The 23,886-nt window shown below is 47.7% G+C and overlaps 1 protein-coding gene across 6 annotated transcripts in view; it reads right to left on the bottom strand.

Moving 5' to 3' along the window:
• STXBP5L (syntaxin binding protein 5L) overlaps positions 1-23,886 on the bottom strand; it is a 3,950,894-nt gene that overhangs the window by 1,516,423 nt on the left and 2,410,585 nt on the right. For all 6 annotated transcript variants that reach the window (XM_069635832.1, XM_069635831.1, XM_069635829.1 and 3 more), the window contains exon 14: positions 16,223-16,263. In XM_069635832.1, coding sequence (XP_069491933.1) covers positions 16,223-16,263 — 41 coding nt within the window. The remainder of the gene's footprint in view (positions 1-16,222; positions 16,264-23,886) is intronic.

The raw sequence follows: 23,886 nt of genomic DNA on the forward strand, positions 1-23,886 counted from the left end.
TCGGAATGCCTTTCACCGCCGGGCCCGGGCATCCGTCTGCACTCGTCGCCACTGTTGGGGGTGAGTCCTGGCCCCAGTGCGCGCCCGTGAGCCCCCTCACTAGACAGACCACACACTACACACGTTCATCTAGTTCGGGCTCCCCGGTCGCTCTCTCGCGTCCGGGAACGCCCCGTTTATTTAACTTGCACGCGGCGACATGCAAGTCACACCGCCGTGTGCGCATCCCACACGGGGCAGCACCACAGTGTCCTGTAACCCCCTGTAACCAGGCCTCAGAAAAAGGAAACCATGCCCTTTCATATGTGTGGACGCTCTGCAGCACATCTCGCCATGCCCATGGGGGCTACCTATACAGCATGGCAATTCATTATAAGAAGCCCACAGCACGGCCTCTTCCCTGTGTCGTTCTGACAGAGGCCATTTTGAGTTCTACCTTGGGATATATTGTTTTTCGCTTCCTGAAAGTAGTACAAGCAGGTGTCCCACTAATGAGACCTTCACCTACGTCTGCCATCAATCTTTTGTCGCCTTGCTTTCCCAACCTTATTTTTTCACCCAGGGGAGAGACCATGGTTCTTTTTTAAGACTGTACAGTACCATTTTTATGTTGGGAATCTCGCGGTTACATGCAGGAGTCAACATGTTATTTATTTTTAGACAGGTTGCGGAATTGCTGCTTGGGGGGCGGGGATGACTAGAAAGAGCAGAATATTGGCCGATGCTTCTCCACTCCACTGCATGTATTCACTTGATTATTTCCACAGTGAATCAGTCCGCAGTCCAGCATAAACATCTAACTCCTTCGTACATTGTAATTGTAATCAGATGCACTGCTTATTAAAAGATAAAGCAGAACAATGGGGTAGGCTAAAAATGACGATCCATAATGTGTGACATGCTTCCAAACAGTCTCCTATTAGGCTCAGATGCCAAGGACGAGGGATGTGTGCCCTAAGCTGTACCTGGAGTTTAGCATAGGTGAGCCTACTCAGGTTTAAAAGCATTACTATGCCCCCACACGCGGCTCTCAGCAGAATCTGAACATATATTTGCATAGACATAAATCATTGATTTTTCTGAGCTGTTTCATGTAAAATACCTCGTTGAAAGCCACTGCAGCCGCAGATCTTGGCAACTATAACGTTTCTATTCTGCCTTTTACTATGAGGGAGACTCTCTCTCTCTCTCTCTCTCTCTCTCTGGCACTCTCTCTCTCTATATATGGGATACATTACTCACCATAATTGTATTTCTGATGCTTAGTAACGTATCCCTTCTGAGGCTTGTGGAATCTGCTTAGATCACATGCTGTGCATAGATTAGCAAGCAGTGTTAGAAGAAGGAGGTGGGATGTGAGAAGGGTCATGAGCAAATAAATGTCTTAGAACTGCTTGTCCCACTTGAGTATCTGTCTTGGAATGGGTGTCAATGCAGAAGTGCTGAGTAAAAGTGTGAATAGAGCTCCAAGTAGCTGCTTGGCAAATGGTGTCAAGGGGTACATTTGCAATGAAAGCCAGAGTTGCCCCAATGTCTCTTATAGAGTGGGCTCTTGGCGTGAAAGGCAGAGTTTTTTCAGAAAGAGAGTAACACAGCTGGATACAGTTAACAATCCACTTAGAGATGGCACCTTTAGAGACGCGATCTCCCTCTCTGCCTGTAGCTACGGAGACAAACAGCTGATCTGTTTTCCTTAGCGGTCTGGTTTTGTTTACATAGTAGAGGACAGCCCTATGCACATCTAGGGTGTGTAGTTTCACCTCAGCCAAGCTTTGTGGGTCTTGGAAGAAAGCCAGAAGCTCGATGGACTGGTTCACGTGGAATTTAGAAATAAACTTAGGTGAGACCCTAGGGTGTGTACGTAAAACCAGTTTATCCTTATGAACTGTAAAGAATGGATCCTACACTGACAGAGTCTGAATTTCACTGACCCTTCTTATAGATGTTATTGCTACTAAGAAGGCCGTCTTATAGGTCAGGTGTTTGAGACTGCTTTTATGCATGGGTTCGAATGGGGGGGCCCATGAGTTTAGATAGCACCACATTAAGGTCCCATCCTGGTGGTGGGTTTGAAATAGGAGGGTGAAGACTCTTTACTCCTTCCATGAAAACTTTAACCGCTGGTATCTTCCACCACAACACCTTGTTATGGGAGGTGGTGTATGCTGACAGCGCTGCCAGGTGTACCTTCAGTGAGTTAAATACCAGTCCAGCAGGTGTAGCATGTATGTAACAATTGTGGAAGGAGTGCAATCAACTGGGTTGACTTGCTTATTCTGCCACCAGATAACGAATCGTTTCCATTTGTTAAAGTAGCAGTGCCTCGTGTTTGGCTTCCTAGATTCTTTTAGGATGTCCATACATCCCTGTGGTAATTTGAGATGTCCGAACACTATGACCTCAGGAGCCATGCTGCCAGGTTCATTGAGTTGGGTTGAGGATGCACTGTTTGACCTTGGTGCTGGGACAGTAGGTTGTACCAGCCCAGGAGTTTGATGGGTTCGCACACAGCTAGTCTGCATAGGTGTGGAAACCACGTTTGTCTCGCCCACATGGGAGCAACTAGGACGAGCGTCATTGATTCTCTGTTCATCTTGTTGACCACCTTCCAGATGAGAGGTGTTGGTGGAAAAGCGTACGCAAACATCCCTGACCAGTTCATCCACAGAGCGTTCCCCTGGGAGTGTGGCTGGGGGAACCTGGATGCAAATTCTGGGCACTGTCTGTTTTCGCTTGTGGCGATTAGGTCTCTAGTGGGGAAACCCCACTGAGAGAAGATATCTTCTACGATTTCTCTGTGTAGACACCATTCGTGTTCCTTGGGAGGGGATCTCTGCTCAAAGCATCCGCCAGAGAATTGAGATCCCCTGGAACAAGTTGAGATGACAGGAAGATCTTCCGTCTGAGTGCCCATATCCAAACTTTCTGGGCAAGCTTGGACAGATTTGGCGAACGAGTCCCTCCTTGCTTGTTCAGGTAAACATGGCTATAGTGCTGTCCGTCTGAATCTGCACTGACAGATTCAGCAGGTAGGGCTCGAACGCTTGAAACGCTCTGAATACTGCCAGAAGCTCTAGCAGGTTGATGCGATTCTTGGCCACTGAGTGAGACCAGAGACCCTGAGCTGTGTGGTGGAGGTGGTGAGCTCCCCACCCTGTGAGGCATGCATCGGTTGTGACTACCGCCTGTATCTCGGGATCGTAAAAGGGTTTCCCTTTGGACAGATTTTCTCTTGTCCACCAGTGAAGGCTTTGTATAAGTGTTGGCGAAACGACCACTAGATCGTCCCACTGACCACTTGCCTGAGACCACTGTTTCGCCAACCATTCCTGCATGGGACGCATGCGCAGGTGCTTGTGGGGGACCAGGTAAATACATGACGCCATCATGCCCAGCAAACCCATTGCTTTGCGTACCGTTATCTGGCGACCGGCCTGATATTGCGGAATTTGCAGCAGTATATTCCGAATTCTTCCCTCTGATGGAAAGGTCAACCCCTCTTGCTTGTCTAGGCTAGCTCCTAGGAACTGTTTGGAGGTGCTTGGCACCAAACTTGACTTTTTCTCGTTTATTGAGAAACCTAATTCGAAGAGGAGGTCGATCGTCCTTTGAATGTTTGTTCTGCAAATTACTTGGGTCTCCCCCATGATGAGCCAGTCGTCCAGGTAAGGGTACACCGGGATTGCCTCCCTGCGTAGGTGTGCTGCCGCCACCGCCAGTACCTTGGTGAATACCCTTGGAGCCGAAGCTATCCCGAAGGGCAGTACCTTGAACTGGTAGTGCCGACTGTCCACCTTGAAGCGCAAGTACTTTCTATGCGCTGGGAACATGGACATACAAAAATAGGCAACTTTCATGTCCAATGTTGCCATGTAATCCCCCTTTTTTAGGAGGGGGATTACCTCTTGGAGAGTAGTCATGCAAAACTTTTGGGGCTTGACATACTTGTTTGCAGGCCGTAAGTCCAATACTGGGCGCATGGTCAAATCTTTTTTTGGCACAAGGAAGTAAGTTGAATAAATACCCTTGTTTACCTGCTGTCCCGGGACGAGTTCTATCGCGTCCTTTGCTAGAAGATTGACGATCTCCTCGAGGAGGATCTTCTGGTGGTCCAAAGAATGTATTTTTTGTCGTAGAGGGTGGTTTCGGGGACGCTCTAACAGTTCTATGCAGTATCCTGCGGACACTGTGGACAGCACCCATCTGTCTGATGTGATCCCTTCCCAAGCTTGGGTGAAGTTGGAAATGCGTCCCCCGACTGGGGATGCGTGAGAAGGGACCCTGAACGGAGTGTCACTGTTTTGGTGGAGGCGTGCCGCTGCCTCTACTGGGGCTGTCTCTACCTTTACCACGTCCTCTCTTATTACCCCTGCCATAACCCTGGGTAGACTGCTGGCTGTTGTTGTTCCATTGTGTACCCTGCCCCTGGGAAGAGTTAGACCCTCTCTGGGAATTTTGTCCACGTGGGTGACAAAAATTGCCATTTCCTCTCTGGTTTGGGAGTTTATTGGTTAGTTGGCCTAGGGATTTGAGTGTCTCATACTCGTCCTTGGCATTTTTAAGCGCGTCCTCGACCGCCTTTCCAAACAATATATCCGGCTCCACCGGTTTATCTATCAATGATGCTTGGGTTTCGGCTTTGAACCCAGACTGCCGCAACCAAGCATGCCTCTTGATAACAGTACCTTCTGCTATCAATCTGCCGGGCTCATCCGCGGCATTAAAGGTTGCTTTTAATATGCAACCTGACACGGCTCTTCCTTCCGCCGAAACCCGTGCCAATTGGCTTTTTAAGGGTTCTGGGACGGAATCTATGAGTGCCGTGACTTCTTCCCACTGGTGGCAGTTGTAACTCGCCAGCAGGGTGGTGGAGTTGGAGTTCCTTGCCTGGTAGGCGGAAGTGGAGGCTACTTTCCTGCCCAAGCCATAAATCTTCTTGCTCTCCTTGTCGGGAGGACCTTCGGACGATGACAAGGGTGTGCTCGCCCTCTTACGGGTGTTTGTAACTACCAGGGAGTCCAGTTTCAGATGCCTTCTTATGTACAGTGGGTCTGTTTAGGCTGCCCTGAAAAGCTTCTCAACTCTGGGGTTTACCGCCCTAGTGAGATTAACAAGCGAAGGGTCTATCCTTCTTTGTATTGACTTAAGGATAGGGATGGCCTAGGCAACAGGTCTCCTTTCTCCCACTAACTCCTCGGCAAAGTCCCTCTCTTCCTGAGCACCATGGGTGTCAATGTGGAAGTGTTCTGCCGCTCTGGACAGAACTTCATTCAAGAGAGGCTGGTTGTCGACAGGGGAGTCGGTAACCGGGGGTTCTTTATCTATCGGGGAATCTACCCTGTAGGTTTCTGGGTCGTCGTCCTCCTTCTCTTGGTCCTCATCATCCCCATAGTAGCCATCCCAGTTTGTTCTTCCAACATGCCCAAATCTGGATCCTCACAAAAGGGTGGATCTCCCTGATATTGAGAATAGGGCTGTATACAGAAGGGGTCTGAAGTAGGAGCTTCAACCCGGGACTTCTTACTTGGGGGTATAGGATCCTTATAGCCTGAGGGTGTTGACCCGTCTGGGGTATAATAGAGAAAGTGTTCAGGGTTTTTGTCGTAGAAATCTGCCAATGATGACATCCTTGACATGACTCTGTCTATGTCATCACTAGACCATTCTCTTGAACTGGGAATGATATGATTCTTTCTTGGAGGGCTTTCCCTGTATTAACTTGACTAGACCTACAGGTTTGAACAGGGGCCTTTGGGATAACAGAAGACTGAGACTTGTCCAACCCTTTATGTGGAGTAGAATGTTTTTGAGGTGTGGAAGGAGGCTGAGACTGCTTCCTTTGTTGTTTTTCCCCTTCCCCGTGGGTGGAAGAGTGTTTACCCTGTTTTTTCGCCCCTTCAGAGCCTTTCGACGCCTGGCGCCGAGGTTCGGGGGTAGTGTCCCTATCTCTCGAGTGTGGAGGTTGGGACTCGGGAACAGCCGTTGCGCGGCGTGTTGACGCCGACTCCTGGAGTGAGGTCTGGGGATAGAGGTCAGCTTCGTCTTCCGACGATCGAACCTCCGTTACCTTGGGGAGCGAGGCACTCTTGGCAACAGTGGATGGGTGCCTGGAGTCATGCAGCGATCTAGATCGAGAACGCCCAGAGGACACCGATTCGGACCGTTCTCTATCTGCCTCTTTCCGAGTACTCGACGTGCGCGTTGAGTCTCGGTTGGACTTCATGTGTTTTGTGGAAGTGCTATGGGTAGCGCCTGCCGGACGACCTTCCGAGGTCGGAGACTTGCGCTTGGCTGTCAATTGACGCCACGTTGCTCTCGCCGTCCGGAATCACGGCGTCGCTGCCATCGCTGAAGGTGCCCTCCACTGCCATGGCCTCTTGACGCCTGGTGTGGTGGGCCCAACGCTTGATCAAACGGTCCTTTAGTGTTTCCGGTTTGAACCTACTACACGCTCTGCAGTTAGCCTCGGGGTGGTCCCTTGGTAAGCAGAGATTGCACGTGGCGTGTCTGTCAGCCCAAGGGTACATGCGGTTGCACTTGGGGCAAAATTGGAAAGGGGTACCCTCCATACGCATCTTGTGGCAGCGGGCGAATAAGTGTGGGAATATATAAGAATGTACCTATATACCAAAAGAGTGTAGAGTATGTCCACCCCCCACTCTCCCTACTTGCAGGGCCGAGGCCAGAGGCCTTCCAAGGCCCGGGCCGAGGCCAGAGGCCTTCCGAGGCCCAAATCCGTTGTGCAGCTGTCGACGGTCGATTCTTTCTCCAGGCCGGCGTCGAGTGTGGATGTTCGGTGACTCGACGTTGGGGTGGAGAAATATAACAATATTTTTGCAAAAGTATGGCTAAGGCCAGGGAACTCCGCGGAATGCTTCCGACCAGTATGGCTGAAAAAAACAATCCGATGGTCCTAGATGCGTGAGGGATCATGGGTGCAGTGGACGTCACACTAGGGATAGTATTACTGGCACGCCCTGTGTCAACGCCCATTTTCGAGTTTAAAAAAACAAACTGTAATACTCTGCAGCTTCCACTAGATGTCGGCCTATGCACAGCATGTGATCTAAGCAGATTCTACAAGCCCCAGAAATATATATATATATATATATATATATATATACACAACACAGTTAGGAGGAACAAGCAATGTATTGAAAAAACATTGGTCACATTGAAAAACAAACTGAAATTCACTAGTTGTGGTTAGCAACACAATCATAACATTCTGCATCATGTACTGTTTACCGTCACATCACAAATGACATGATATCACTGTCCCATTCCTGGTGACAGAATGCAATCTGGCAAGGATGTCAAAGCCCTAGGTGTTTTGATTTTTATTATTATAAATGAACCAGGTAATTCTACTTCTGAAAGGGGAATCTGCTAATCCAAGGTTGTCCAACATACGGCCCGCGGGCCACAATGCGACCCTCCAAGCCATTTCATGTGGCCCACGAGGCCGAAGAGACAGGCAAAGGAATCAGAAATCATCAAGCTGCTGTTGGTTGTGATTTCCATTGTCAGTTTAATGGCACAGTCAGTTACCCAAAATGTCATCACGCATCACTGCATCATTCACCAGGAACAACTGTGCGCAAAGGCCCTGGAGATGCTGCATGTGATGGAAAAGGTTGTTTCTACAGTGAATTTCATAAGGTCAAAAGGGCTTAACCATAGACAGTTCCAAGCATTTCTTGTGGAGATGGGAGCAGACCATGATGATGTTATTTACTTTTGCCAAGTTCGTTGGCTTAGCAGGGCAGCCATACTATCCAGAGTCTGGTCACTGCTTAATGAAATTAAAATGTTCATGACGAATAAAGGGAAAGATGCCAGTTTCTTGGATGATGATAGCTGGTTGAATGACTTGGCATTCCTTGTTGACATAACAAAATATCTTGCAGACCTGAATGTAAAACTGCAAGGGAAGTATCAGTTTGTGAACAGGCTGTATGAGCACATCCAATCCTTCGTTCATAAGCTGGAATTGTTTCAGAAACAGCTGAATGAAAAGAATGCTACTCATTTCACAGTACTGGTAACAAGATCTGCTCACAGCATCAACCATGATAAGTATTATGCACTGATTGGGAATCTTATGGATGAATTTAAAAAACGATTTTCAGATTTCAGGGAGCACAGTGATGAGCTGAAGATGTTTGCAGATCCATTTGGTACTAATGTCACAAATGCTCCTAACATGTTTCAAATGGAATTGACATGCAAACTAATGGCGACCTGAAGAGAGCCTTTTCTGAACATACCCTGCATACATTTAATAGTAAATGCATTACATGGGACTCTTTCCCAAATCTGTCTAATCATGCACTTCGGTTCATTGCACTTTTTGGCAGCACATACTGCTGTGGACAGCTTTTCTCAAGATTGAGGAGCATAAAAACAAAATCAAGATCACTTTTGACGGATGGACACCGATCTGGAATACTCAATCAAGTGTGCCAGCAGATATTGAGAATTTGTGCAAACAAAAACAATGCCAAGTGTCACACTGAAAACATGTGCAGTGTTAGTCGAATTATTGGACTTCTGTTTAACTGTGTTGAATGCTTTTCGAAGACTTAACATGCACAAGACAGGAGAATTGGCAATCCTGGCCCCATTGGATTTGGAGCCGACTTAATAACATGCACAAGACGGAAAATTGGCAATCTTGGCCCCATTGGATTTGGCACAGATTATCCCAGATGTAGTATAAAACCCACTGTGGTCACTTTTTTGGCTTTTGTTTACTTCTGTTTGTCATTTGATTGCGTGGTTTAACCTGTTCAGGAAAGGTTATTAATAAGTTACTAATCATGCAATAAAAAAAGTCCTTCATACATAGACATGTTGCTACAGAGGCATATTTTGGGCACAACCAGCATGCCAATGTGTTACATCAGTGACAGTGCTCTCTTACACTGTGGACACAGTGATCATTACAATGGTCTATGTTCTACAATGTTCTTGTCTGCTGTTGGTGACATGGAATGTACATGTTCCCCTTTAGAACTGATTGTAAAGCTTTTTGGTCACTTTTCCTGCTGTAAAATGCACAATTTCAGCTCCATATTTGGAAAAAGAATCTTGGGGGGTGATCCCCCCCCCAAACCCTCACTAGATCCTTATAGCTCCCTCGCTGCTCGGCCGGTCCCACTATTTCAGAAAAATATCAACACGTACACACTGGAAGAAATCATAAGAAACTAACCTTTGATCAGTGCCCCTGACACAAAAAGCTATCTTTGGGACCGCATGGCTATCACTGCCTGTATGCTATTGTGTCAAAGGTCACGCACCTTTGCTTTTTAATATGCGGCTTTGGGTGAGGTTGTTGACTTTTAGCTCGCCGGCCCACTGGGTGACTAAAAGTTAATGCTTCGGCCCCACATTCAAAAAGGTTGGACAAGCCAGTAAGCTAATCAGAACCCCCTGAAATCGCAATGCCAAAAGCATGCTTCATCCATTTGCCTTTTCTGCACCAGTCGCCTGACATCTACAGCCACTGCTCTCCAGTGGCACGGAGCAGGTTCAAAGATTACATGTGAATCCCTGAAAGCTGCTGTGGCTCAAAGCCACTTGAGTGAGATGTAGCGTTTGAAAGTCTGCACCTCTGAACTAAAACGTAATAATTGTTGCTTTATCATTCTGCCAATATGGGTAATCTCAATTTGATATCATAGAAGTGTCAACCCTGTGGGACCAGGCCAGTGATGTCAGGAGGATGTACATTCATGGCTAGCCTGGCTGTCTCCAATGCTTTCAGTGAAACAATACCTAGGGATGCTGCATTTAATTCCCCGGTAGGAAGGGTAATACCTCCTCTCAGGGGACAAGAGTTCTCATAAGGGAACCAAGCTTCAAAGGAGCACTCATATAACAAAGGCCAGCCTCACAGCTTTGTGTTGCACAACAGAAGGCATCTGAAGTCAGCAGACATGGCAAAGAGGCAGCAGTAGAGTAGCCAGAGAGGGAAACATCGCCCTAAGAAGGGGTTCAACCATCTTGCTTTTCTGTTGGTGCTCTTTCCCTTCCTGTCCCCTCCATTTCCTGCAGAACAAGCAAGGAACTCCGGGTACGATGTAATATGGAAATGGTCAGTTGTTACAGCAACTGGGATTGGACCCTTTACAGCAGGCTTGCTTTTGTACAATTCACAGTGACAATTCAACTTTATAAGGAAGGGATCTCCCATCCTGTGATTTGATTTAACTCTGGACATCAGAAAAAGAAGAATATACTTTTGGGACTCTGCTGGGGGAGCAGTCCATTCCAAAGCCTTCTGACAGAGGTGATGGCAGCAGCCATCCAAGCCAGAGCGGATCTCTGTGCGCTAACCATTCCCTCAGAACAGAGGGGATGAACTGCTGTGGACCCAGGCATGCCACTTTGACAGCTGCACTGGAACCAGGCCTCTCCCTGGAGGTGGAGGAACCCCTGCAGATGTTAGCCAATTGTGAGGAATTCGACCATCCGCACGGCGGGTGTACACTCCCCTGGGCTTTGATACTTTTTAAAGAAATTGATTGATGGGAGATCAACCTCAAAAAATGTGTGGGGCTAAAGCTCTCTGCATGACAAACACATATTCACGTGTAATCTGGTGGACACAGTCTAGAGGCGCAGTCCCCCTGTTATGCTCAGCTGGAATGTGACAGCCACGTGTACATCAAAGCATCTCAGGAAGGGGGAAGGCATCATCTTCCTCCTGCCATGGCCAGCCTAATTAATCAAAGTTCTGCTGGTGGCAGCGCATACGATGAAAGTGAATAGAAAAAGGTCTGCGAGAGCCCTGATCGCAGAACTGACAAGAGGGGGCAGGAAACCAACACCTCTTTGATATGCAATGTGTCAAATTTAAGCTAGCTCCCACCCCTCTGTATGATGGGTAGTGAATGTCATGTCTGCTTACATTAGTGCTTACAGTAGGAAACCCCTGGAGGCGGACCCCCTTTCAGAAGGAAGAAGTATGTGATTTGATGGAGAAAGTCTGTTCTCGTCACAAACTTCAAGGAAGACCTGCACTTTGATCAAGAGCCACAGAGAGCTCAATTAACCAGACACTTTGATCCAGAACAGACAGGAAGATGGGTGGGGCTTAGTAGTACATGCTGTCACCCCTTATCTTTCCTGTTGCAAAGCACTCTGGTTATGACCTCTAGCATAACAGAAGATTGTTGGTGGGAACCAAGGATTGGTTCATTAAGGTAGGCCTAGCCTGCACCAATCAGTGGGGCCCTTTTGGCTTTAAAAGAGGGTTGAGCCCCTCTATTGGCAGATCATCCGATGCCTTTGAAAGGAGTAAGAAGGATGACTCATTGGGACCCTGGCTGAAGGTACAGTCTGGCTTTCAACTTCCGCCAGTGAAGGAAGGCCAGGGTTTCAAAGATGGAAGAAAGATCCCTACCCTAGACATCTCCCAGGGAACAGAGGGAGAAACTTACCTCAAAGGACCCGTCCAGCAGCTCCAGATACGGTACCCAGCCAGCACACAGTGTGCCCTGCTAGGTTCTGCCAGCAAGCTTCCTAGGTGGGACCAAAGCACAAGGCCATTGCCTGGAAACATTCTCCTTAGGTTTGGGCCGCCCGCCTTAAAGGACGACACGTGCCCAGTGAAGAAGCTAGAAGGAGTGCCACAACAAGCATCAACAGCATCCATCTTTTAAGGACATTTTTGAGGTAGTCGAGCCCCCGAACTGCGACTGGCTGCACCACTGACTGTCGTCACGCTGCAGTGACTAAAGCCATCTGCGACGCCTCAACCAGCATTCCAGATCCGCCAATCAGCATAGAAACAATAATTCTTGACCCCAAGCCGCCGTGTAGACCAGTCTGCAGCTGTCCACCCAGCCTCGCTTGCCGAACTACCTGCTGCCTGATACCCGCAGCTGTCTCCCATCTTGAACTCCGTCACTAAAGCTGCAAAGCGTCCTGGAACTGACTCAACGCTGTCGAGCATCAAGATCATCTCAAGCACATGGTACATTGAGGTTCTGTCCCCCTGGTCCTTTTCCCGAAGGCCCCTAGTGACATTTACAACCCCTTGCTCCCTTGGTGCTGAAAGCAATTAACCTAGAACAGTTAAGACTGATTGCTTTACCGACTACCCTCCTGTCAGTATCCACAGTGCATCCCTTTCCTTCGTGAAACTGTTTGTCCTCTGTGTTCCTTTACAGGGTGGGTTGTATTTTGTAGTGTGCTAGAACTGTCTGTTGTAATAATAATAAAGTAGATATCTGTATACAACTTTGACTGGAAAGTCCCTTTTATCATTGAGTAATAATTGTATTTTTGCTGTGTTGCGACTAGCCAATGATCCACGATCTTGCGGAGATCAGCCTGCATTTCCGTCGACATTACCAAAATTGGACAAGGGGGTTTATAATTTACTTGTGTTTCCACTCTATTCAGATCCCTCCTGGTGTACTAGAGATGTGGGGCTGATTGATGGCTTAGAAACCGATATTCATTCCTGCACCATGGGTGCCCTGGAAGTTGATTTGTCACATCTATATCCCTAGACTGGGAGTGCAGAGCAAGAACTCACTGTGTCCTTGGAGCCTCTGGATTGGGACTACCAGCAACCAGAAAGTCTACGAGCAGTTGGAATCCTGTTCACAGTGCTTCGAACTGCATTCAAAACTGTGTTGGACGTATCTCGAAACAGCACTGGACCCAGAGTGCTGCTTTTGGCACTTCGTGACTTCGAACTGCACACTTGCTTCCTCAAACCAACTCAACGCCACTTTGCCTCAATAGCATTCATTGCTGCCTTGGCGGTTCACCACTGCGGAAGACTTCATCTTGCTACCTCTTCGAGCACCACAATTAAACAACAAGATATCGCCTCAACCTGACTCCAACACCAATTCTAACTACTGGAAGTCATTGTGTTGTGCACTGACTTAATCCAGAGGTAACATCATCTCAAACTGACTCAACAGCCGTTCCGAACCTGTTCCACTCTTTCGAACTGCATTGCCTCGAACGCTGACTCAAACCACAGAGAGTCCTGTATCTTTGTCGTCTCATCACCAACTCGCTGCTGGATCAGCGTGACTCGCTACATCTAGAATCTAGTTTGACTGCAAGGAAAGCACAGACAAGCCCAGTTTGATGCTGTTGGACCACCTAAGGCCTAGAATAAGGTACCATCAATAGACCTTCTCCCCATAGTCCACTATTTGGACCACAGTGACCCCTAAGCCCCTTTCTTAATCCTTTATTTGAAAGACATAACCTTGGAACTGTGACATTGCTGAAATTGCTTGTCTGATCAACCCTGGTTAAATACCCAGAACACCATTCCATAACAGTTCTGTATTTTCTGTGTTGCCATCGGACATTCTTTTATTATTGAGTATTTGCACTATGGCTGTTTCGGTTGCTACTGCTATCACCTTACCCCCTCTCCTCAGCATATAACCTGCCCTCAGTCCACATTACCACAAGATGCGATGGAGGTAAACCCGTTGGCTGTGCCTGTTTTACCTCCATGATTGGGATTACTTCATGTTCAGTAGTGGTGTAGGGACAAGTAGGCAGTTTGACCTATACTCATCCCTGTACTCCTGTGGAAAAGAGGTCATTTTATCATCCATGCATTCATGACACCCATGGGGGAGAGGATGCTGATTTCTGCATCTATTAACAAAAGGGATGCCTTGCCGGGGGACAGTGCCTCACCTTTTCAGGCTTTGTGGTGGCTCTGCCTCTCGCCAGTCATCACTTTAGCTAGGGGTGATTGCTGCATCTCTTAGCTAAAGAAATACCTGGTAAGGGATAGTGCCACCATTAAAGCATAGGCAGTGAGGCTACTGGAAATGAAGGCCTTTCTTAATGAAGCCTGAAGCTCCCGCAAATGAGCGGGAGCTTCCGGCTTTAAAAAAAAGCCTCGGTTTCCTGCATGCTCACCTCTTCTTCCATAATGGTGGCGCCAGCACACAGGCAACTATGGTGCCACCATTATATAAAAAGGGAATTTAGTCTAAAGCTTGAAGCTCTCGGACACGAGCGAGAGGTTTAGGGACAATCACGCTCTCAGACTTCCAGATGGAGTGCAACATATGTGAAGGTTAACAATCACAGCATTGCCTAAAGGAGGGTAACGGTGCAGATGTCCTAGTCCTGATCATTACCTACAGACTGTCAAGAATGTGAAGGTCAATATTTGCACCATTGCCCATGTAACGCTCATGACATGGACAGTCACAGCATTCCCTGTGAAGTGCTAAATCCGGAAGTCCACAACATTCCACTGGAGTGCCATGTACATACCCCAGGAGTCCTAAGGACGTAGACAGTCACATTCCCAGACTGCTAGATGGAGTGCTAAGGCTGTGAATGTCAACATTCACAGCATTGCATAAAGAGTGGCAACGATGTGAACGTCCACGTCCTGAGCATTCCCCAGGGACTGCTAAGGATGTGAAAGTCAATTTTTGCAGCATTCACCTATGGAACGCTCAGGATGTGGAGTCTACGTCCTCAGCCGAACCCAGGGAGTAAAAGAGATGTGGAAGTCGCCAACATTTCAAATGGATTGCTAAGGACATGGACAGCAACAGTCTGAGAAATCTTCATGTGGGCCTCCATGTCCTCACCATTCCCTATGCAGTGCTAAGGAGGTGGACAGCAACATTCTCAGAAATCTTCATGGAGTGCTAAGGTTGTGGGAATCCATGTCCTCAGTGCTAAGGAGGTGTACAGCAACATTCTCAGAAGTCTTCATGGAGTGCTAAGGTTGTGGGCGCCCATGTCCTCACCATTCTCTCTGCAGTACTAAGGAGGTGGACTGCAACATTCTCAGATGTCTTCATGGAGTGCTAACGTTGTGGGAATCCATGTCCTCAATGCTAAGGAGATGGACAGCAACATTCTCAGAAGTCTTCATGGAGTGCTAAGGTTGTGGGAATCCATGTCCTCAATGCTAAGGAGATGGACAGCAACATTCTCAGAAGTCTTCATGGAGTGCTAAGGTTGTGGGCGCCCATGTCCTCACCATTCTCTATGCAGTACTAAGGAGGTGGACTGCAACATTCTCAGAAGTCTTCATGGAGTGCTAAGGTTGTGGGAATCCATGTCCTCAATGCTAAGAGATGGACTGCAACATTCTCAGCAGTCTTCATGGAGTGCTAAGGTTGTGGGAATCCATGTCCTCAATGCTAAGGAGATGGACAGCAACATTCTCAGAAGTCTTCATGGAGTGCTAAGGTTGTGGGCGGCCATGTCCTCAATGCTAAGGAGATGGACAGCAACATTCTCAGAAGTCTTCATGGAGTGCTAAGGTTGTGGGCGGCCATGTCCTCAATGCTAAGGAGATGGACAGCAACATTCTTAGAAGTCTTCATGGAGTGCTAAGGTTGTGGGTGGCCATGTCCTCAGCATTCCCTATGCAGTGCTAAGGAGATGGACAGCAACATTCTCCGAAGTCTTCATGGAGTGCTAAGGTTGTGGGTGGCCATGTCCTCACCATTCCCTATGCAGTGCTAAGGAGATGGACAGCAACATTCTTAGAAGTCTTCATGGAGTGCTAAGGTTGTGGGCGGCCATGTCCTCAATGCTAAGGAGGTGGACAGCAACATTCTCAGAAGTCTTCATGGAGTACTAAGGTTGTGGGCGGCCACGTCCTCAATGCTAAGGAGGAGGACAGCAACATTCTCAGAAGTCTTCATGGAGTGCTAAGGTTGTGGGCGGCCATGTCCTCAATGCTAAGGAGATGGACTGCAACATTCTCAGCAGTCTTCATGGAGTGCTAACGTTGTGGGAATCCATGTCCTCAATGCTAAGGAGATGGACAGCAACATTCTCAGAAGCCTTCATGGAGTGCTAAGGTTGTGGGTGGCCATGTCCTCAATGCTAAGGAGGTGGACAGCAACATTCTCAGAAGTCTTCATGGAGTGCTAAGGTTGTGGGCGGCCATGTCCTCAATGCTAAGGAGATGGACAGCAACATTCTCAGAATTCTTCATGGAGTGCTAAGGTTGTGGGCGGCCATGTCCTCAATGCTAAGGAGGTGGACAGCAACATTCTCAGAAGTCTTCATGGAGTGCTAAGGTTGTGGGCGCCCATGTCCTCACCATTCTCTATGCAGTACTAAGGAGGTGGGTATGCAATTGAAGGAGGCCAGTATCCCGACAGGAATTCATGTCGCAGTTCGCGGTAAATGACAGAGAGAACAAACAGTGCTACAATAATAACAAAGAGATTTAACTTACTTGCAGAGGCGTCCCAAAACTTTATCGAGCCATCTGCATGCCTGGATAAAAAAACGAACTGTAGTTAAAATAAGCATTTTGTTCTTTTTTATTGTGCTACGTAATCCAGAAATTTAGAAAGTATTAGTACTATACACTATTCTCTGACATAGGCACAAATGAGCACAAACCCTTAAAAAACAAATCACACTAAATGAACCATGTTCCAATCGTCATCAACAAATGCAAACCAGAGACTGGCCCTACTATCCTGCACTTACTCAGCAAATTCCAATTTAACAACATGATCACTGTGGGACTGATTAAGAAAGGTCACATTTTAGTCACAGGTTGTTAAATGTTCAGGTCTCATCGCTGTGTAAAAGGGGCAGGATTTTGTGATTCATAAAGACTTCGAAGCGTGCTGGATTTTGTGCAAGGCGTGCAAGATGGAGATTCTGCTTCCTAAAATATGTGCAGAGATGACAAGGGCCCATGCCATGTCGTGTCATTTTTTTTAGTGCGGAGCGGGCTTGCCGTGTGCCAATTGCTGTTTGCTGTGATATGTGTGGTGAGTAGAGGGCCTTAAGCTGTGTGCTCAATATAGTAATGGAGGGTACGGCCACAGGCCATCCTTTGTACACATTTAACACTTGGCATGACAGCACATGGCCAGAATACAGCATTAAAAAACCACGAAATGTACTGAAAAACATTTAGTGAGTTAAGATATGTTTCAGTCTCGCCCCCTCGCTTCTACAGTTCAGGAAGGAGCTCAAGACCTTCCTCTTAAAGGAATGACTGCTCCCTAACACCTAGGTCCATACACTGTTCACCCCCCTCCCCCACTTTGCCTGAGACTTGGTGATCATATCCTCAGTTTCCTCCCCTGGTTACTTGTAGATCCATTGCAGACTGTTACCCTCCACTGTTGCAAGATCCCCAATCCCTTGTTTCTCTGCGGATGTACGTGAACATTTTGCGGCCGAAAAGTCTGCTTGCAAAAAACCGAAGTCGATAATGTGAAATAATGAAAAGAAATGCATAGAGGACCCAGTCCCGCCTCAAAAGTGCCTGCTACCCTCTACCCCCGGTACCCCACTCACCTGTTCCTCTGCTTCCTCGCTCCCATACTTCGGTGCTCCTGTCTTCAGGCAGCAGAAGTGTCCCAACCCTGAAGTGGGTCGAGACTTCCGCTGCAAGGCCCCTTTTTTTTCTTCTTTTTTTGCAACAGTGCCGCACTCCGTCATCAGATGTGGCGGACCCCCCTCCCCCAGCCCCCAAATCCCATTATACCAAATTCTGGGGGGTGGGTTGAAACCCCTGCATCCCCCGTTCGGTATAATGGATTCAGCATTTTCTCACATGCTGACTGCGCACAAAATGCGCATTCAGAATGTTTGTTTTGACATTTTTGGGGACTCCATTTCTCTGCTCCCTAACCTTATTCTTTCCCATATGATTGTAAAGCGCTCCGCTGCATCCCGAAGCTAAGTCTGCACACAATAAATTCCCTAATTATATTAATAATAATGATAATAATGTGTAGTGTTCTTCCAAGCACACACACTAATCTGATCAACTGAAACCTCACAATGTCCAGGCTCTGGAACAAAACCTAAAATGATCCCAGATTGAAAACTTGAGGTCAGCTACATATGCTTTCATATTTTACTCTATAGTGCACCTCATTGTGAGAATTATGTTCTGTGTGTCATGAGTGAAGAGGTGGTGGTAGAGGTGGTGGTATAACGCATAAATACTGGAGAGGTAGGTGGCAAACAGTGGGGGTAACTATTCACGGCTAAAGGTAGAGCCGTGTTCCGGGAACCTAGATTACACTTGCGCTTTCTTTTTGCCCAAGTCTTGAGTCACCTAGGTGAGCTATGCAACCTTAACTCTCCCACCATGCACTGCTCATGGTCACACACATGACATCACAGATGACATCCCAAGTAACAGCTTCACGTCACTGATGACCTCCTGGTTCTCATAGCCAATATTGCTTGGCGAGGGAAGGAATAGGATAGGTACAGTTCCAGGTTGCCAAGTAATAAGTCTCTGCTGGGTTCTGGACAAGCGCTTTCTACTGCACTACTCAAGCATAGAGACTGGTCCAGCAGTATAGTGCACTGTACAAATGATGTTGCAATGATGGAGCAGGATGGCCAGTCAGATAGACAGTCTAGCACAGTAGCATGTGCTCAGCTATTCTTGTACCTAAATACAGGCTGCAGCAGAAACATCTCTTGTTACGATTATGGTGCAGTGTACAAGGCACCAGAAAACCATTCCATCAATGAGCCTCACCAAGAGCTTAAGTTAGAAAACGCAGATGGCAAGAGTACATCATCATGCCCGGATATTGCAAGAGACATCTGAACGTCTGAAAACATAGGTGTCGCCCTGTGGATCTGGCAACTGCCACTCATCTTCCACTATGGCTACCCAATTAGATATAGCCCAAGCCTTGCACTAGCTGGACCCTGGCACGACTGCACAAGCATCACCATGCCACTGATGAATAAGAGGACCACGCATGCAGAACTCAAGTGATAGCTTCCCACCTGAATACATGCCTGTCAGGATTGTTGTTTTTGTAGAACTAACGTCATTTTGGGGTTCTTGGATGAGTTTGACTTTTTGATTGATTTGCAGTTTTTATTTTTGTTAGGTAATCCATTTGCCTCAGTCCAGTCCAATCCAAATATCGCTCACTTGTCCTGCATTTGTTCCTGCGAGGTTGTCTCTACTTCCATAGATATGAGCAGGCACTTTGTATCAATTCCTCTGGCTTTATATTTATTCATTTATTTATTTGAAATTACAGGGAAAACCAATGCACTTTTGCACAAACATGCTTACAAAAAAAGTTTTAACATTGAAGGATCAGTGTCCTTAACAATGGGTGAGAGGATGTGGAAATAAGACCAGATGATGCAGCAGGGGTAGAAACATAATCCAGGGACAAGGACAGTGGATCATGCATGATATAGGAACGGAATAGTGGAGGAAGTGCTACGTTTAAGGATGAATGGGGGAGGGATAAGTGCTAAGAGGTTGTCATTGAGAGGTAGGAGGAGAGGAGAACAGAGAGATGTGGTGGTGTAGAACGCTATGCAAGTGGAAATTCAGAAATGAGGAGAGCTAGGGGGTTAGATTTAAATAGAGATACAGCGGGAGTAGTGCAGAGAGGGAGTGGAAGAGCATTCCAGAGTAAGGGAGCGAGGAAAGGAAGAGAGTGGAAACAAGAGGGAGCACACAGGGCACGAGAGGTGGCAAGGAGGTGAGTCGAGGATGATTGTAGGGAGCAAGGGGGAGAATAGGGAGTGAGATGGGCCGATAGCTAGAGTGGAGCACGTCTGTGTATAGATTTGAAGAACTAGTTTATACTTTTCCCTCTGTCTCATAGATAACCAGCCTAACTGATGACGAGCTGGGGAGGTGCAGGTTAAGCAGGCTGGGTTGAAGGGTGTACAGACAGCAAAGTTGAAGACTTTGTTAAGAGGTGAAAAAGAATATTTGGGAAGGCCTTAGAGTAGATTGGTTAAGTAGTCCGATCGAGAGAGTACTAAAGAGGAGATTAGGTGCTTAGCAGTGTTCAATGGAAGATGTCTAATTTTTCTGATGTTGAAGAGATTAGGACTGGCTGTAGTGGCAGACTTAGAGATGAAGAGTGAGAAGTTGTGAGATAGGTCAAAGACAACACCAAGGTTGTGACCCGAAGCAGAGTAGGGAAGGCAGTCAGGAGAAAAGCAAAGAAGGGGGGGAGAGGAAGAGATAGCCTGTTTGAATGGGATGTAGAGAACTTCAGTTTTAGTGGAGTTGAGCATTGGCGAGTGAAAGGCCATCCAGTATTAAATGGCGGAGAGAGAGATTTGACCGTAGCTCATCGGATAAGGGGGGAAGGGAGAAGACGATCTGAGTGTCATCAGCAAGAGTTGATAGGAGAAGCCATAGGAAGACATCAAGGTGCCAAGAGCAGAGGTACACAGAGTGAAGAGAAGTGGACTCAGGACTGACCCTTGGGGAACACCAAGAGTAAGGGGGGATGAGTGGGTTGGAAAGGCTGTTCCAAGACACCTGGAAACATCTGGGGCTGGGGGCGAGATATGAAACAAACCAAGTGAGTGCCTTGTCCCTGATGCTGAGAGAAGGTCAGAATGGTTGACGGTATCGACGGCAGCAGAGAGGTTGAGAAGAATAAGAATAAATGAATGGCTAGCATGACGAGCGGAAAAGATGTAATTGCTGACATTGAGGATAGCTGACTCAGTAGCATGCAGAGGTTGGAAGCCAGATTGAAGAGGATCCCGAAGGTTGTGTGTGCCAAGGAATTCACTGAGTCAGTTGAAAGCTACACAATCTAGGATTTCAGAATAGTGAGATAGAAGATAGACAGGAAGAAAGTTGGCAGGACATTTAGGATCTAGGCTGGGTTGCTTAAGAATAGGGATGACAGTAGCCGAATTGTAGGATGATGGAAAAGTGGTGCTATCAAGAGAGGAGTTGAAGGGGGAAGTAAGATATGGAGCAACACTGGGAGCCATGAATTTCACTATGTGTGGGGATAGAGGGTTGATGGGGGCACATGAAGGGTTAATCCTGAGGAGAAGGTCAAGAATCAAGAATCTCATCAGGGTTAGTGGGGCAAAGGAAGACATTTTCACAGGAGAGGAGGGTAGAGGTGGTCGAGAAAAGTGAGCACAGGAGGGTTAGAAGGTACTTTGCAAGGGTGCTTTGAATGTTGGTCATTTGCGAAGCAAAGAAGAGACCTAGATTGTTAGCAGAAAGAGTAGTAGAGACGGAGGAGGGTTTACGATTTGAGAGAATTGAATGGAGAGATTTTTGGAGGCGCCTAGGTTGAGACGATTGAGACAGATGAGAGAGAAAGAAGTCTCTCTGTGCCCCTGAGAAGTGTCCTACACGTAGCTGCACGCATCATCAAGGGTCTACGCAGTGTCTATGCAGATATGACCACATCACCAGAGCCCTCATCGACCTTCACTGGCTCCCACTGCACGCATTAATCACCTTCAAGTCTTGCTGCATCATCTATAAGGCAGTCATCCTCAAGTCACCAAGCTACCTTGCAGAGAAACTCTGCGTCTCCGGCGAACAGTGCACCACCAGAAGCCAGGACACGTGCAGACTTGAAATTCGCCGCTGCAACAAAGAAAGGACCAAAAAACAAGCCTTCTCTGACTATGATCCAAGACTATGGAGCCTCCTCCCCATCGGTATCAGACTCGCCCCCACGGTGCAACATTTCAGAAAAGAACTCAAGATCCACCTCTTCAAGGAGTCTCTCCTCCTCAACACTTAGGCCATCACGTCATCCCTTGCGCTACCTGACTCACTAGACGCCGCCCGCCCCTATCCTCCCAGCCACCTGGCCTGGTACAGCTGTACCCCTCCTCTGTCCTCTTCTGTATCCTACACCCACGGGGAATATCTGTTCTGTTGTTACCACTGGAAAGCGCTCTGTTATTGTTAGGAAAGATGTTCCCTCCATTTATGGACCCCCCCAACATTTTTGCTTTTGTTTTGCTTACCTAACCTGACTTTTTCGGGTGGAGCACAGCCTTCAGCTGCACCCCTCTGGCCTTTTGCTTATCTGTTATGGGGAAAGTGACACGTCCTTCAGGCTGTCAGTACTGGGAAACTATGTGTCCCTTAGTATTTGACTATGTTGCCATTTCTTGGTACATTTTTTATCTATGTGCCAAGTATCTTACAGTACTGCGCATAGGGGTCCTTTTGTTTTATGGCCCTAACCACCCGCTAAGGATTTTTTTGTGATTGTACAAGTGTGCCTAGGACAAACAGGAGGCAGCAGTTTACTTTTAAAGTAGTACTTCTTTTTGATGTACCATATCGCGTTTACTGCGTTTGGCCCAGGACTGTGGCCAGTGCCGAAAATGGCCATGCCACAAAGTCTTTTGTTCTGGTCTTTGGCCATTTTGTCCCTTTGCCTTCCCCCAGGTCGAGTGACCCGGGTATTCCTTATTTGGGCATGCAGCCTCCAGCAAAAACTGCATCTTTCGTGGGCTCCTGCATGTCACATGTGCTAGTGCCCAGGAAGAGGGTTGGGACTGTCTGGTCTCAATCCAAACTACTCGTGCCTGTATGTCTGGTATGCCTAAATGACTGGAACTACCATGGGCCGTGATTGGCCCATGTCTGGTGTGAATGCAAGAGAGAAGATCTTCCATTGGCTATCCCAGATTTGAGTGCAAAGCAAATCTTGTATAAGAGGAGGGGCTCTGCATCCATTCTAGGTCGATCAACTGAAGTTTACACTGAGCTACCAGAAGGAGCCAAATATCTTGAAATGAAAGAGCAGACACGTGGAACCGCCAGAGATATGCTGTAAGGTTTGGCACGCTGACCCTGCTTTTGTCCCATCAGACCCCTGCTTTTGTATCGACCACAGAAGGCCTGCAAGGGCGCTTCGACCCTTTGGAGTAGTGGGACCAACTACACTCGGCACCTCCTGCTTTTTTTTTTAAATATATTTTATTAGTTTCATAACATGAGATGACAAAACTGGCATCAGTGGAGCTAGAACAAGCGTATCAAAAGTAAAGTCCCCAACTCCCCTCCACCCATCCCTCCCCTTCCCCTCCAAGACCACGGTCAGTTCACTGTTTCTTATGAGTCCGTGCCAGGTCCTGGGTCGCCTTCCCCGTTTGGCTCACCATCCTGCGACTCAGGATGGAGCAGGGGTACTGTTAAGGCCACCCAACGGTGTAGCTCCTCCCTAGAATCGAGTCTCTGCACTTGGATCGCCGTCTCCCATGCCGCGGTTTCAGCTGTGATCCACTTCGCAAGATCACCCCACCACAGGGGCATAAGCGGTCCTCTAGGGCTTTTCCACCCCATGGCTATGCGCCTTTTGGCCGTTATATATATAAGGTCTCTAAGTTTATCCAGGGATTTATTCTTCCTGCTGCGCCTATACCTGCCCAGGATACATGCTGAGGGTTCATCCACTTCAATGTCAATGTCTGCACCGGCCACTCTGTGCTTCATTTGTGACCAAAACTCTCTAATCACAGGGCATCCCCAGAACATGTGGGCCATACCAACCTTGGGTTCACTGCATTTGGGACATAATTGGGTGCCCGCACCGGTAAATCTTGAAATAGCTTCTGGGGTGAGGTACGCTCTGTTCAAAATGTACAGTTGGATGAGCTGTAAGCGGGCGTTTCGGGAGATTTTTTTGTGGTAGTGGGTTATATCACCCCAGTCTTTGTCCTCAAAAACGAGGCTTAGTTCGGTCTCCCATCTGTTCTGGCATTTGAGGTCTTCTTTGGTGGAGCCCCACAGAAGGGCCTCGTAGATACGTGAGGTCTCGTGTCCCCCTTCAGCAGCGTTTAGTATCGTTTCGATGCATTCGTTTTCCTCTGACTGGTCGACAGCGACAGGCCATCTGCTATTCAGGGCCTGTATGACCACTCTGTGCAACAGAAATTGCCCAGCTGGGAGGCCCGTGGCATCGCAGAGCTCCGGGAAGGCCAAAACTTCCTGTTCTTGGATCAAGTCCCCCAGTGTGGCCACCCGAAGGGCTCCCATTGTGTACGAGTCTCAAGTTGCCCTCAGGAATGACTGGTCATGAGTGCTGCAATGGGGATCTGTGGGGAGTACGGATCTACGGACCCAACTAGCTTGCAGGCCTTTTT

The sequence above is a fragment of the Ambystoma mexicanum genome, chromosome 7p (genome assembly GCF_040938575.1).
Source record: "Ambystoma mexicanum isolate Mex_15411 chromosome 7p, UKY_AmexF1_1, whole genome shotgun sequence".
In the NCBI taxonomy this organism is placed as follows: Eukaryota; Metazoa; Chordata; class Amphibia; order Caudata; family Ambystomatidae; genus Ambystoma; species Ambystoma mexicanum.